At 47.0% G+C, this 13,777-nt stretch overlaps 1 protein-coding gene across 2 annotated transcripts in view; it reads right to left on the reverse strand.

Moving 5' to 3' along the window:
• Positions 1 to 13,777, reverse strand: part of COLGALT2 (collagen beta(1-O)galactosyltransferase 2) — a 98,625-nt gene that overhangs the window by 8,178 nt on the left and 76,670 nt on the right. For both annotated transcript variants that reach the window (XM_054036400.1, XM_054036401.1), the window contains exons 6-7: positions 6,001 to 6,120; positions 4,304 to 4,380 (exon numbers count right to left, since the gene is read on the reverse strand). In XM_054036400.1, coding sequence (XP_053892375.1) covers positions 4,304 to 4,380; positions 6,001 to 6,120 — 197 coding nt within the window. The remainder of the gene's footprint in view (positions 1 to 4,303; positions 4,381 to 6,000; positions 6,121 to 13,777) is intronic.

Consider the following 13,777-nt stretch of genomic DNA (forward strand, 5'->3'; position numbering starts at 1 on the left):
TCTCAGTCCAGCTGCTGATTTTTATGGGACGGTTGAGGAAAGAACGTTCAGTGATTTTCAAAAATGAAGAGTGTATGTGTGTGTGTGCATGGGGGCGGTGGGAAGAACGCACTTTTGCCTTGTTTAAAAAAACCCTACAAATCTGACCTTTTTGGATCAATTCTAGCACCTCACCAAATTTGGAGCAGAAACCTGAAATCTGGCAGGAACATAAAGTTGACCCAGGTTCGTGGGGTAATGGGGGTCAGGTCAGTTCTAAAAATGACTCAATGCTCTCAGGTCGGGTTCGGGTCAGCTGTGCTCAGTTTGGATTCAGGTCCAGGTCGGGCTTTAAGAGTAGGCCTGAGCAGAGCTCTACCCCTAACTGGACAGCTGAAGATTCCAGGTAGGACGATGTGCAGTAAATGCAGCAGGGCTTCATACACTGGGCAGTGAGAATAAAAAACTAAATGAACTGCGCCACATTCCCCAGGCAACGTCCACACTGCATGAGGGAGGGACCTGAATGAGAAAACTGTATCTGACAGAGTAATTAGAAACTGGAAGGTAATATAAATACACAGGGGGCAGAGTCAAGGTTGTGTGGGCAACATTAACTGTGGCATTTCCTGAATTTTAAATGCTTCACGTTGCAACCATAATGCTCTTTTAATGCACAGTTGTATATGGAATTAGAAAGCAGGGGCCAGTTGTGCAGTTTGGAGCTGGATCTGAACTTCCCCAACACACTGGGATGTTTGGATCCAGGCTTTTGTTTGGGCCAATCTCTACCTAATACAATATATCCCTTTTGTATTCAAAGTGGGGTGGGGTTGGCATGTGGTAAAGAGCACAGATCTTTACTGAGTGCTGCGTCTATCTTTGGGATTACCAATGTGCTCATCACCATAATAACTGGACACAAGTGGAAGCAGGTTCTGCAATGCAGGATATTTTTAATTACTGCAGATCCTGGACATTTTCTGCTGATTCAATTAGAATCATAGGTGTGCTCCTGAGACACATCCTGGGCAGGAAAACAGATTTGCGGGCAGCCGTTAGCCCAAGCTAAGCAGACATATTTTGCCTGGTCAAGGGCAGACTGCAGGCCCTGCCAGGCACACACATTCCTAGGTAAAACACAGAATGTCAGGGCCGTTTTTCTGTCCTCAGACAGGCAAGAATATGTTCAGCCCTGCAGCCTGAGGAACAAACCTTGGCCAAATAAAAACCAGACTGAGTCCCAGCTCGGTGCAAAGGCAGTAATACTAATAAAATATCAGGCAATTTAAGTGCAGCCGCAAGAAACAGCCCAGAAACACACACACAGGACTCCAAACATAGATGACCAAACAAACACAGTCACACAGAATCCGCACTTCATGACACAAGCCATATAAATAGAAACTCCAGACCAAGCCAAGAAAACAAAACATCTTAAAGACAAAAAACAAGGCTCCTCCAATTTTAGTAGCTTCTTCAGTGATTATAGTACTGTCTCTGGCAGCTACACATGCAGGCACTACACGGTCCTATGCAGGTTTTTTGGCTCTACACAAAATGTAAACCCAGTTTATTCACAGCACAGTCTCTCTCTGGAATTCTTCCTCCCCGGTCTCTTTCTGTTGGTACTTTGCCTCTGACTGCGGCTAGCCAGCTTTAGCACTACAGGGACAGGAGTTTCTAGAGGGATGATTTATGCACCAAACTTCCTGGGTTCTGCTTCAAACATGTTCCCAACTGTCTTGAGTAAAATCAAAACAAAAAGGCCGCAGTGGAAATGTGGCTCCCAAACAGGAAAAGATTAGGACCAACAATATAGAATATTCAATGAATACATACAGACCCCGTCATAACCCAAGTTATGCAAAGTGCTGTGTATTTACAGTTTAAACACCTGACTCTCTTCAGTCATCATCTCTAACAGCTTTGCGAGGTCATCAAAACAATGTCCCTGCTTCTTAACAGAAAGCAGGAGAAATTTAAAAAAAACCATATGTGCTAAAGTTGTTCAGGAATAATGAAGCTATCTCCAAGTACCCTATCCATAGGAACCCTAACTGTAGGGCAGGACGCCCTACCCATATGAAACCTAACCCAAGCTCCAAGTACCCTATCCATAGGAACCCTAACCCTAGCTCCAAGAATCCTTCCAATAGGAACCCTAACCCTAGGACAGGGAGCACTCATCCATAACAACCCTAACATTTCTTCCAAGTATCCTACCCACAGAAACCCTAACCGGAAAGTGGGAAATCCTACCCATAGAAACCTTAACCCTAGCTCCAAGTACCCTACCCCTAGCAACCCTAAACCTACCTCCAAGTACCGTACTCCTAGGAACCATAAACCTAGCTCCAAGTGTCCTCCTCCTAGGAACACTAACACTAGCGTGGGGAGCCCTACCCACAGAAACCCTAACCCTGACTCCAAGTGAACTACCCATAGGAACCCTATCCCCAGCTCCAAGGGGCCTACTCATAGGAACCCTAATCATAGGATGGGGAGCCCTACCCATAGGAACCCTAACCCCAGGGCTGGGCGCTCTACCTATAGGTACCGTATCCCTAATTCCAAGTGGCCTACCAATAGGAACCCTAACCCTAGAGTGGAGAGACCTATCCTTAGGAACCCTAACCTATAGAAAAGTAGAGCCTAATGGTTGCAGGAAGTGAAGTCAAATCACTGCTGGCCTGATTCAATGACTATTTAAGTCATTGGAAAGACTCCCACTGGTATCCCTGGACGTTGGATCCAGCCAAGCTTTTCAAACTTGGGACATCTGAGGTCTGGCACCTCAAGGCTTGAAGTCCAGGGATGCTGAGCACCCACAGCTCCCACTGATGTCAAGTGCAGCTGCTCAGCTCTTATGAAATCAGGCATCAAAATTCGCATGTGGACACCTCAAAAGGATCTCCATTGGCTCAGGGGGAGTTTTAATCAAATAAAGACACCACGATCCATCCCATGGAAAATTTCAACCCAACATACCAATGTTTTGGAAAGTTATGATGAACATGTGAAGACAGGACAGAAATGAAAACTGATTTGCAGCCTTATCTGTAGTGGGAGTGACCAGGCTCCCTATATGATGCACATGTCCACACAACAAAATAAAGGTACATACAGGGACTATATCATGGTATACCCATATTCACCACTGTCATATAATTATGATATATTTTGTACAAAGTATGGCTTGTGAGGTATTATTCTAAAAGTCTTACTCTGCCAAACATTAATATCTCATTTGATTGTATGTGCTATCATTGTATGTGAAGTTATGAAGTTTTACTGTGTCTGTGTTACTAAAAGATGTGAAGTTGGGAACACCCACAGCTAGCCTTTCAGGTAAAACAATGAAGAAGCTAGACAGTGCTAATCAGCAAAGACAATGGACCATGGAAAAGGTTTGTCCTCATCTGGGGGCGTTTCAGCCAGCCTATGAGTAATGGTTGCTATGACTCAAGGGCATGTGACCAGATCACATGACACTGAACTCCATTTCGGTACTTGTATTTTCCCACAAACTGGGCTGTGAACTTAGCTTGGAACAAAGGGTTCCCGCCATATGGAGAAACTATATAAGGTGAGGAGAGACATCATGATTTGTCTTCACTCCCCCACAACTCAACACCTGAAAGAACCTCTGGAATGGGGAAAGGGGACCCACGCTGCAAAGCAGATGCAGCTTGTGCCTCAAGAATCTGTAAGCCTGCTTGTAACATCAGTCAGGGTGAGATACTGCTAATTCAAATCCTATCTATCTAGTATATTAGTCTCAGTTTGCGTTTTTATTTATTTGCCGGGTAATCTGCTTTGATCTGTTTGCTATCACTTATAATCACTTAAAATCTATCTTCCTGTAGTTAATAAACTTGTTTTATGTTTTATCTTAACCAGTGAGTTTTTTGAGTGAAGTGTTTGGGAATCCTAGCTCTGTAAACAAAGGCTGCTGCATATCTTCCCCACATCCAGGCAGGAGCGAATTAATTAATAAGCTTGCATCATACAGACCCCTGTGCTGTGCAAGACTATATAATTCTGGGTTTATACTCCAGTAGGGGTGCAAGGCTGGGGATCTGGGAAGTTGTCTGGGGGCCTCCTGTTTGTCCATGAGTGGCTTAGGTAAAGCACTCAGGTAACTCAGTTGGATGTGTGGCGCCACCTGTTGTCATGTTGGGTGATAACCGGGCCCGGAGAGGCTGGCTGAGTCACCAGCAGAGCAGTGTGAGAGAGGCCAACTCAGCTGAATTGTTAGGGGGCACAGTGGTTCCAACAGCTCCCAGAATGCACCCTGGAGATAACAAGCCATCACACCTACCTCATCAAATCCCATCTTGTCTGGGTGTTTTGGGGGAATGGAGATGTATTGCGAGGGCTCAAATGGAGGATGATCAACTGAAAGAGAGAATAGAAACATCCACAGTGGCTGGTTACTGAACTGCATAGGGGCAAAGAAACCCAGTCAAATTCACTGTCATCACTTTTCACTGTTTCCCCTGGAACAGAGAGGCACCTAGATGTGGAGTGCGATGCTACAGCCTAATCAGCATCATGTGCCAGAGGAGCGCCCCGCAAGGCAGAAAGCCAGACACCACGGGACTGCAAACACCCAAGAGAACAGTGTATCAATGCACATGCTGGAGCACGTCTTTCCGGCTGGGATGAGAGAGGAGCCCACGTTTCAGCTCTGGCGAAATTTAAATAACGGTCTGGTGGGGGGATTGCTGCTGGTGGAGCTTTCCTGTTGCTGTGGGGTCTTATCAGGGGGAGGAGGTGGTGAGGGAATTATAGGTCAAAAAACCAGTAAAACCCGCAGCTCTAATAATGATTTTGGGGCCACACTGCCCCTCCCCATTGCTGACCAACCTTCAGGACTGGGGCAGAGGGGGTTGAGAACTCCCTGAAGACAACCCCACGGAGTTTTAAGGAAATCGTGCCCTTCAACAGGAGGCGGGGGTAAGATGATGTGAAGTGGGCAGGGAGCAAGGTGTCTTAAACACCATAGACTTATGGGATCCACATGGAAGTTCCATGCCACTAGATCCATGACCTTGCACAATTGGTTGCCCCACCAAACCTATGCACTGACCTCCGGGGCAGCACAGCTCCAGCAAGCACCTTCATGCTATTGATTTGAGTCCTGCCTGAGCTGCTCAGCAGCCAATCCGGATCGTTGCTCCTCTGGCTGGGAGGAGACTGACTATTGTATCTAATCTAATCATCTGTCTGGTATTTCGCTGGCAGGTTGGCTTCCTTTATTTGTTATTGTGTAATATTGTGTTAAATACTCCGATGGATAAACAAGGAGATTTTGCACAAGCCCTGGCAGTGCTCACTTCTAGTTCCAGCACCAAGATTCTCCCTGTGACTGGTGCAAACTGGGGGGATCCAGCAGGAGCTGGGAGGGAGCCACACTCCTATTAACCGACCGCGACACCACTAGGAACACAGCCAGCACATGGGGATGATAAAGGAGGGATTTGGAAGCCCAGCTCCTATTAATTTTTAATGCCCAGATCCCTTTAGGTGGCTTTGAACATCTCAGCCATGATTTTAATCCAGTCTTTAAGGACCTTCTTAGCATAGGAACTCTTCCCTTCAACTCCCCTGAGAACACAGCTGGGCATCTAGTGAGCAAACTCTCCCCCACACTTCCAACAACACTTTTACAGAACCCCAGTGAAAGTTTTACCTGATGCATTTCACTTCACCTTGAATGGTCCCTTAGAATAGATGCTAACTACTGATGCTAAACTATCCGTTTGATCTTGTCTTTAGCTGTGATGCTCAGAGTACATTTCCCAGACCTGAGGAAGAGCTCTGATTAGCTCAAAAGCTTGTCTCTCACACCAGCAGAAGTTGGTCCAGTAAAAGATATTAACTCCCCCACCTTGTCGCTCTGCAGGTCAAGCACAGAAGCAACACTGAGACAGGTGGCAAAGGGCCATCATTCAACAAGAAAGTATTCGGCATCCCAGGGATGGTTCTGCAGAGATGGGGCAGGCTCTGACTTACTCATTGCCTCGATTGTCACGTGAATGAAGTTCTCCACGTCTTCCTGTAGTGTCTGGTGCAATTTCAGTGGCACCGGGAGGAAGCCATAGCGTTCTCTGTTGCAGATGTACATTTGAATGCCTGGGAATAAAGAGAAAATGGGAACAGAATCAGGTAATTTACCAGGCTGCTTCTCAGCGTTTCAAGTGGAGAAAAGGGAGGTTATTTGGCTATAGTGAAACCCACGCTATGGACCCCAGCCCCAACGGGTCCCCTCTCTTAAGCAACCACTTAAAAATCATCAGTGCAGTTTCTAGTATAATTCTGTTTGATCTTCAGCTAATGACCAACTTCTAGGCAACCGATTTCTCCACATCCCATAAGAAGAGATTTCATGGTATTTTAAGTTGCCAGCCTGTTGTTCTCTCCTGGGGGAGCCCATCTCCCCAGAGGAGTGATCTTGCTCACTTTCACACCCCTCATTTCACTCTCAGCACCCCACACACTGTAGAGACCAGCCCTACAGCAATGGACAGCGGTGACTCCTACCAAAACCGGTCTATGCCACCCCCAAACAGATCAGAGGTGGTGAGGCAAAGAGCTCTCTGCTCCCCAAAACACCAAGTGAACCGCTTGCTTAGTGCTCCCACTTCAGTGTGGGAACTGGATTCAATGCCCACCAAAGTCGAATGGGAGTCACTCCATTAGCTTTGGATCAGGATAAAAGAGCAGAGCTGAAGTCTCAAACAGTTACATTTCCAATGGACTATACTAAATAAAAAGTCCTTGGTTAGAATGGAGGTAAAATACATTAGGGAGTGATGGTGGGAGGTATCAGTGGGGATGCTGCAGCCCACACTTGGCACTGGCATCTCTTCTAAAAACACATTTTAAATTTCACAAAATATCTTCCATTCTCTTCTGTGAGCCCTTGGTTCCAAAACCCGAGCATGATCCTGCTGCCTTTACTCACAGTCAAAGGGACTGATGTGAACAAAGGCAGCAGGATGGGGCCCCAATGTCTAAACATACAGGAAGATACTTTCAGATTGCAAGGCGCCAGCAAAGTAAGAGGATCCCATATTGCAGGTCTCAAGCCTCTCAGGGAGAGTCCGAGAGTTTAGTAATAGCGTCCAAGCCTGGGGGGAGCGAGGGGGGAAAATGGCCCAAGAAGCAGGGGAATGTCCAAGTATCAGAAGTGCTTCCAGCTGCAGGCATCTGCATGCCCTGCTGGTCTGCAGGCATTTCCACCAACTACCGACAGAGCAGCACTCCCCGTTGACAGAGCACAAAGGCTCTGTTGTTATCAGTCTGCACGGTTACGATTTCTTCCCTGAGATAAAGCAGCTTGGTATGAAAAAAAAAAAACAGTAATTCTGAGCATCCAATATGTATAGCTGGTGAGCTTGAATCCATCCTCCCCTCTGCCCTGCCCTTGGGAAACTGCACAGATCCATTGGCAAAGACAAGCATGGAAAAATACACAGCTCAACCAAAGTCTCCCCGTAGAGGCAAGGATCACACTCTGCCCTGGCTTGGCCAAATTCTACTTTGTTATACTGGTGTAAATCCAGAGCAACTCTACTGACTTACTCCAAATGTACACAGTGTAAACAAGAGCAGAATTTGACCCATTGACTTCAGTGGGAGAAGCATGTGGTCAGCCAAGGACAGAAATGGGTCCAGCCAGGCATTACACCTCTACCCCGATATCACGCTGTCCTCAGGAGCCAAAAAATCTTACTGCGTTATAGGTGAAACCACGTTATATTGAACTTGCTTTGATCCGCCGGAGCGTGCAGCCCCCCCCCCCCCCCCCCCCGAGCGCTGCTTTACTGTGTTATATCCGAATTCGTGTTATATCGGGTCGTGTTATATCGGGGTAGAGGTGTATTAAGCTGTAAAGCAGCACCGACAGGGTACAGACTTGAATTCCATTCCTGACTCAGCAAATGACTTGCTTTGTGACATTTTGCACTTTGCTATTAGTCTCTTTGAGCTTAGGTTTCTCTCATCTGTAAAACTGAGATGATGATATTTATCAGTGTTTGTAACGCACTTTGAGAGCTATGGATGAAAAATGCCACAGAAGTGCTAAGCATATTATTATCAAGGTTCCACTTCTTACCATAGCCAAGAACCTGCCGAACGATGGAGGGAAAAGGAAGAGCCCAAAGAGTATTCTATATGAGAGAAACAAGCAAGTGGAAAATACTAAGATGCTTTTTAATAACAAAAGACAATAAAATATTGCACATCTTTGTCCTGCTCACAGGTTTCCTTATCCTCTGATAAGGATCTCAAATTGGGGGGTTGGGGAGAATGCACCAAGCTCCAACCTCATATTAGATCTCAAAGTCAGGGGGGAAAAAATACATTGCTGATTTCATTCACTTTAGATTCCCTAGCAATTCACTATGAGCAAAAGCCTGGTTCCGCTGGATATGGGAGTTTGTTAGAGACTTCAATGGGACTAGGATATGGCCCTGTGTCATTAGTAACTCATTAGGCAAAAAGCTGTGAATATATCTCTGTGAATCAAAACAAAGACCTTGCTTTAGAAAGGTAGGGCTTGATCCAAAAGGCAGTAAAGCTGATGTAAAAGTCCCATTGCTTTCAGTGGGCTTTGAATTGTGCCCTTTGTCAATTACCTGTTGTCTGAAGGCTGTTGAAATCCAGACACTCACAACAATGGAAAAATTGAAACTTGATATATTTATTTTTAAAAAACAAGCTCACAACTGAAAAATAAATTAAAAGCAGCTACAACCTGGTGTGTCGATGTTTTAGATAATTAGTGGCTAGCCATAATCCCTAGGATTTTTAGTCAAGTAGAATGGTCTGCTTTCGTGACTGTTATGTTTCTGCCATTATAAACTCCTCTCCACAAGTAAATAGTGACTGGATTCCTTGCCAAACCACATTCCGCTGTCAGGAATCATTAAGGCAAATGGAAGAGTAAAAAAATACTACCTACTGACATTAATGGGTTTGACACTGATCTAATCAACCAATCTTATCTGGCTCACTGATCATCACTCCTTACCCTCCATTGTTGAACAGGCTTTCAACTCTGCAGCTCTCTGTTGTTCCAAACAATCTCTCTTAACAAAGGATAAAGTTCTTATCTACCTTGAAATGGTAGCACTTTGTGGGGAAATATGCCTCCAATTCATGTTATGTGGGATAAAAACAACTACTGCCACTGAGACAATACGAGAAACACATACAGTACATGCAGATCGATTATTATTATTAGCAATGCAGTAGCCCAGAAGCCATGCTGTGCTTGGGGCTGCACATAATGCTGTTGAACACATCACACCTCGACAATAAAGTATCAGGAAGGAAAGGTCACCTGGTAAAAGAGATTTTGTTCCTGGACTGGTTGGCTCACTTCAGCTTACAGGCCCATTCAGCAAAGCACTTAACTCATGCTTTACTTTAAGCATATGAGACGTCCCATTGACTTTGATGGGATCAAGCCCCAGGAGCATTGAGAAGGGGTGGAATTTGCCCTCTAGAGCTTCAGATAATGGTTGCTGCAAAACAATGGTCTGATCAGAGATGGCTGATGTTATGCTTGGCCTGTGCAGAAGTCATCCTCATGGTGACTCTAGTGAAGTAACCAGAATTATCACCCCAGGTGAGGAGCCTAACCCAAGCTGCTAATGTTTTCTGCACATCCTGGAAGAACAACATACAAGTTGTCCAAGGTAACAAATGGAGACAAATAGACTGGTACAAACTGGATTGTTTAAGTAAAAGAGCCGTGCTATGGGATCTGCCAAGCTGCTGGGGAAGTCACAGGGCAGCCTGACAATGCACTGAAAAGTTCTAGAAGAAAATTTTAATAATTAAAAATCACCACACTGTGTTCTGATTGGTTAATGCTATTGAGATGAGGCTGTCAAACCCTCTTGGACATTGCTTACCTGGAGGGGTCACTCAGTGGGAGGAAGGGGGGATACATGGACTGGATGGAATGAGCTTTACCATTATGGCTGCCATGCTCCTCTCCGCCCCCCACAGTATCCTGGAACCCAGTGATCCACCAGACACCACTGGGCCTTCGGCATCCTGATTCCCTTGCCTCATCTGTTCTTTTCCTTCCCCAGCTTATTTCGCCTCTTGCCTCTCTCTCTCCTTTTTTCTTCACACTAAAGCGTCTGGCTCAGCCAGCCAAGAGAACTCCATCTGGTGCAACACTGCAATGAGCCTGTGACCAGAGAGGCAGCTACTGCCTCTTGTTGGAGGTGGTTTTATTACGTCAATAGTAGGGTTACCATACCTAATAAATAAAAAAAGAGGACCCTCCACGGGGTCCTGGCCCCGCCCATTTCCCACCTCCAGCCCGCCCCAACTCCGCCCCTTCCCCGTCCCAACTCCGCCCCCTCTTCCCTCCTACTCCTCCCTCCCATGCCCAGCCACGCGGAAAGGGCTGCCTGAGCGCTACTGGCTTCACGGTTTGCCGGGCAGCCCCCAGACCCTGCGCCCCTGGCCGGCGCTTCCCCAGCGCAGCTGGAGCCCGGGAGGGGAAGCGCCCAGCTGGGGGCGCAGGGTCTGGAGGCTGCCCGGCAAACCGTGAAGCCGGCAGCGCTCGGGCTTCGGGCAGCCCCCATGCCTCCGGACCCTGCGCCCCCAGCCGGGCACTTTCCCTCCCGGGCTCCAGCGGAGCAGGGTCCGGAGGTATGGGGGCTGCCCAAAGCCCGTAGAACTCGGCTCCGAAGAGTCGGGGAGGAGCAGAGCCGCTGCGGCTGGAGGCTCTGCTCCTCCCCTGACTCTTCGGCTCTGTTTAAGAGCCGAGCTGCCCGAGTGCTACCGGCTTCGGGCAGCCCCCATGCCTCCGGACCCTGCGCCGCTGGAGCCTGGGAGGGGAAGTGCCCAGCCGGCGGCTGGGGTCCGGAGGCAAGGGGGCTGCCTGAAGCCCATAGCGCTCGGGCAGCTCGGCTCTTAAACAGAGCTGAAGAGTCAGGGGAGGAGCAGAGCCGCCATTTTCCCGGACATGTTCGGCTTTTTGGCAATCCCCCCGGACGGGGGTTTGAGTGCCGAAAAGCCGGACATGTCCGGGAAAAAGAGGACGTATGGTAACCCTAGTCAATAGAAGAGTTCTCGCCCGCCGGCACAGAGTGGCTACACAAGCGATCTCACAGCACAGTTGCATCAGTACAGCTGTGGCGCTGTAAGCTCACTAGTGTAGACATGCCCTGAAAAAAAACAGAATAGGACTCCAACAATAACAACAGCTCCAGGCCATCTCAACTAACTTCTTCCCTCCTCCTCTCCAAACGAAGTTCATACCATCTTTAATACCATCTAAAAGACTGTCAAACAGGGGTTTGTCGCTTAAAAGCCCCATACAGCTGAAGGGAAGGGAAAAGGGATACCGTTAAGAACAAAGCCTCACTTAATATTTTACATTTCAGATGCTTTCACTGCTTTTCCTTCTTTTGCTATACCTTTAATGAAAGGTCATAAATGTTCAAACGAGCACCTTTGTGCTTTCTTCTGTGCTGCCCCACATGCTTGGCAGGCATTTCTACATGAAAATCAGCAAACTTACCTCATTATCCACCTGCAAATCCCTCCTCATAACCTTCCTTTGCTATGGTGCCTACAAAACGCTTGACGACAGCTAAGCTGCTGGTGTGCTGGGAGCCCTGCCTGTCATTCTGACCAATGCTGTCTCATTGTTTCCTTGTACTCCCCTGTCTGCCTGTATCCATCTGTTGTCTCTTGGCCTGTACTTAGATTGTAACCTCCTGGGGGCAGGGACCATCTTTTTGTTCTGTGCTTGTACAGTGCCTAGCACAATGGGGGTCCTAATCTGTGACTGATGCACCTAGATGCTATGGTAATACAAATAAATAAGTAAAATATAATACTAAATAAATAATAATAATTAATAATGGTTGTTACTGTGACAGATACTGCAACTGGGGAGAACATATTATATTAAGTTTGCTGCATCACTGTGGGCCAGGGATTGTACATATGACTGTGTTCTACTGACTACGCCCTAGGGGAGGGTTACCCCAGATCCTCCAGGAACTAAAACAGTGGAGGAGTGATTAGGATGACTCAGGCTGAGTCTACACTTTTAGCATGCGTATAGGAACTTCTATGGGTTTTCATATGTTCTCTCTGTAATGCTGTTGCCGTCAAACTAATGGTGCATGCTTAGAAAGAGCTGTGAGGGTACTTGTAACTGCTGGCAATACACTGTTCAGAACCCTCAGAGAGAGAGCAATGCACAGGTGCTGCCTGTTAGGCAGACTAGCTTGCTGGGCATATCCCAGTGTAAGGCAGGGAGCTGTGCCGGTTTAAAACCCACCAGTCAGAAGGGAGTGGGACAAGGGTCCCTACCCAGTGATAGGTAACAGCTGGAGAACTGAAGACTGACTGGGCACTCCTGGAGTGGACCACAGGGGGGAATACAGGCACTGTTAGCCTGGAACTGTGACAATTACAACGGGAGTTGCCAGCAATAATTTGACACAAAACCCCTGATGACACTTCACTGTTCAATGCTGTAACAGTGAACAAGGGATTCATTAATATCTTATCCCCTGTCGGGCCCAAGCCCCCCCCCCCCTTTTCAACACACTAGTAGCTAAGAAAAATACAGGCAGCTATTCAAAAACAAACAAACAAAACAAACCAACGTTTCCAAAGAGCTCCTTTAATCCAGACTCTGCCTTGCATAGTTTTGCTACTTATGATTGTCACCAATCATTAAATAAAGAGTCCTCTCTGGGGTAGCACTACTCTGCTGTTAAAGGTACTGTATATTCTCCACTCAGAAGGGATTCATTATTGTCATCTTTAGTGACAGCAGTAGTAGGCTATTTCATGCTTGTATACAGCATTTCATAGGAGGCTCTCAGGGCACTTTACAAGGGCTAGTGAATGAAGTCTCATAAGAGCCTTGTGACCTGGGTGTCACTATTGTAGACATTTGCGGAAAGGGAAACTGAACATGGAGAGTTGGTGACTTTGTGTCCGCCCCCCAAGCTCCACCTCCCACCCCTGCCAAATCATACAGCTAGTCTGGGGCAGAGCCAGGGAAAGAAATCAGGAGTCCAGATGCCCACAGTTCAGCTCAAACCACTAGACAACACTCCTCCAGTTATTTAACAGAGCAGATTTCATTAACATCAATGGAAGCTATACATGGAACTCCCTTTCTGCTATGCTATGAGTGTCTCAAGACAGGAACATGCCCATTCATCTGACCTGCGCATTCAAAACGCTAACTGGACAATCCCAGCCCCTATGCTAAAACATGCTGTTCTCCTTGCTCTAACCGCCAGGACCTTCTATGCCAGACACAGCTTTCCCAGCACAGCTCTTGAAGAGTAATGAAACTTGACTCCACATCATTAAGCTGACAGTCATGCTGAGTAGGAGACTGTCCTTTCAAAAGGTAATGAACATTCCTGCTGAGTGGCTGTGATTAGAGCCTCCTCAGTGCTAGGAGGGAAGTGAGTTTCTTCCTGGCCAACCTCTTCTTTTCCAAGAAGCCCATTGAGCCCACGAAGGGCCTCTCAGTTCCCTTCTCACAGTGTCTCCTGAAGGCTGTTGCTGGAGGTGTATGTCTCCTCCCCACTAATCTCTCCATTCACAAAGCCTCTGAAGTGAATTGTTACATCCCCAATCTTTAGGGTCCTGAAATTCCCATGCAGCCAGATCTTCAGGTGGTGTAATTTGACCTAGCTCCATTGCAGTCAATGGCTCAACATGAGTGTACCCAGCTGAGCATCTTATCCACTATGCTTTGTTCTTTAGCTAGAGCTCA

This window comes from Malaclemys terrapin, chromosome 8 (genome assembly GCF_027887155.1).
Source record: "Malaclemys terrapin pileata isolate rMalTer1 chromosome 8, rMalTer1.hap1, whole genome shotgun sequence".
NCBI classification, from domain to species: Eukaryota; Metazoa; Chordata; order Testudines; family Emydidae; genus Malaclemys; species Malaclemys terrapin.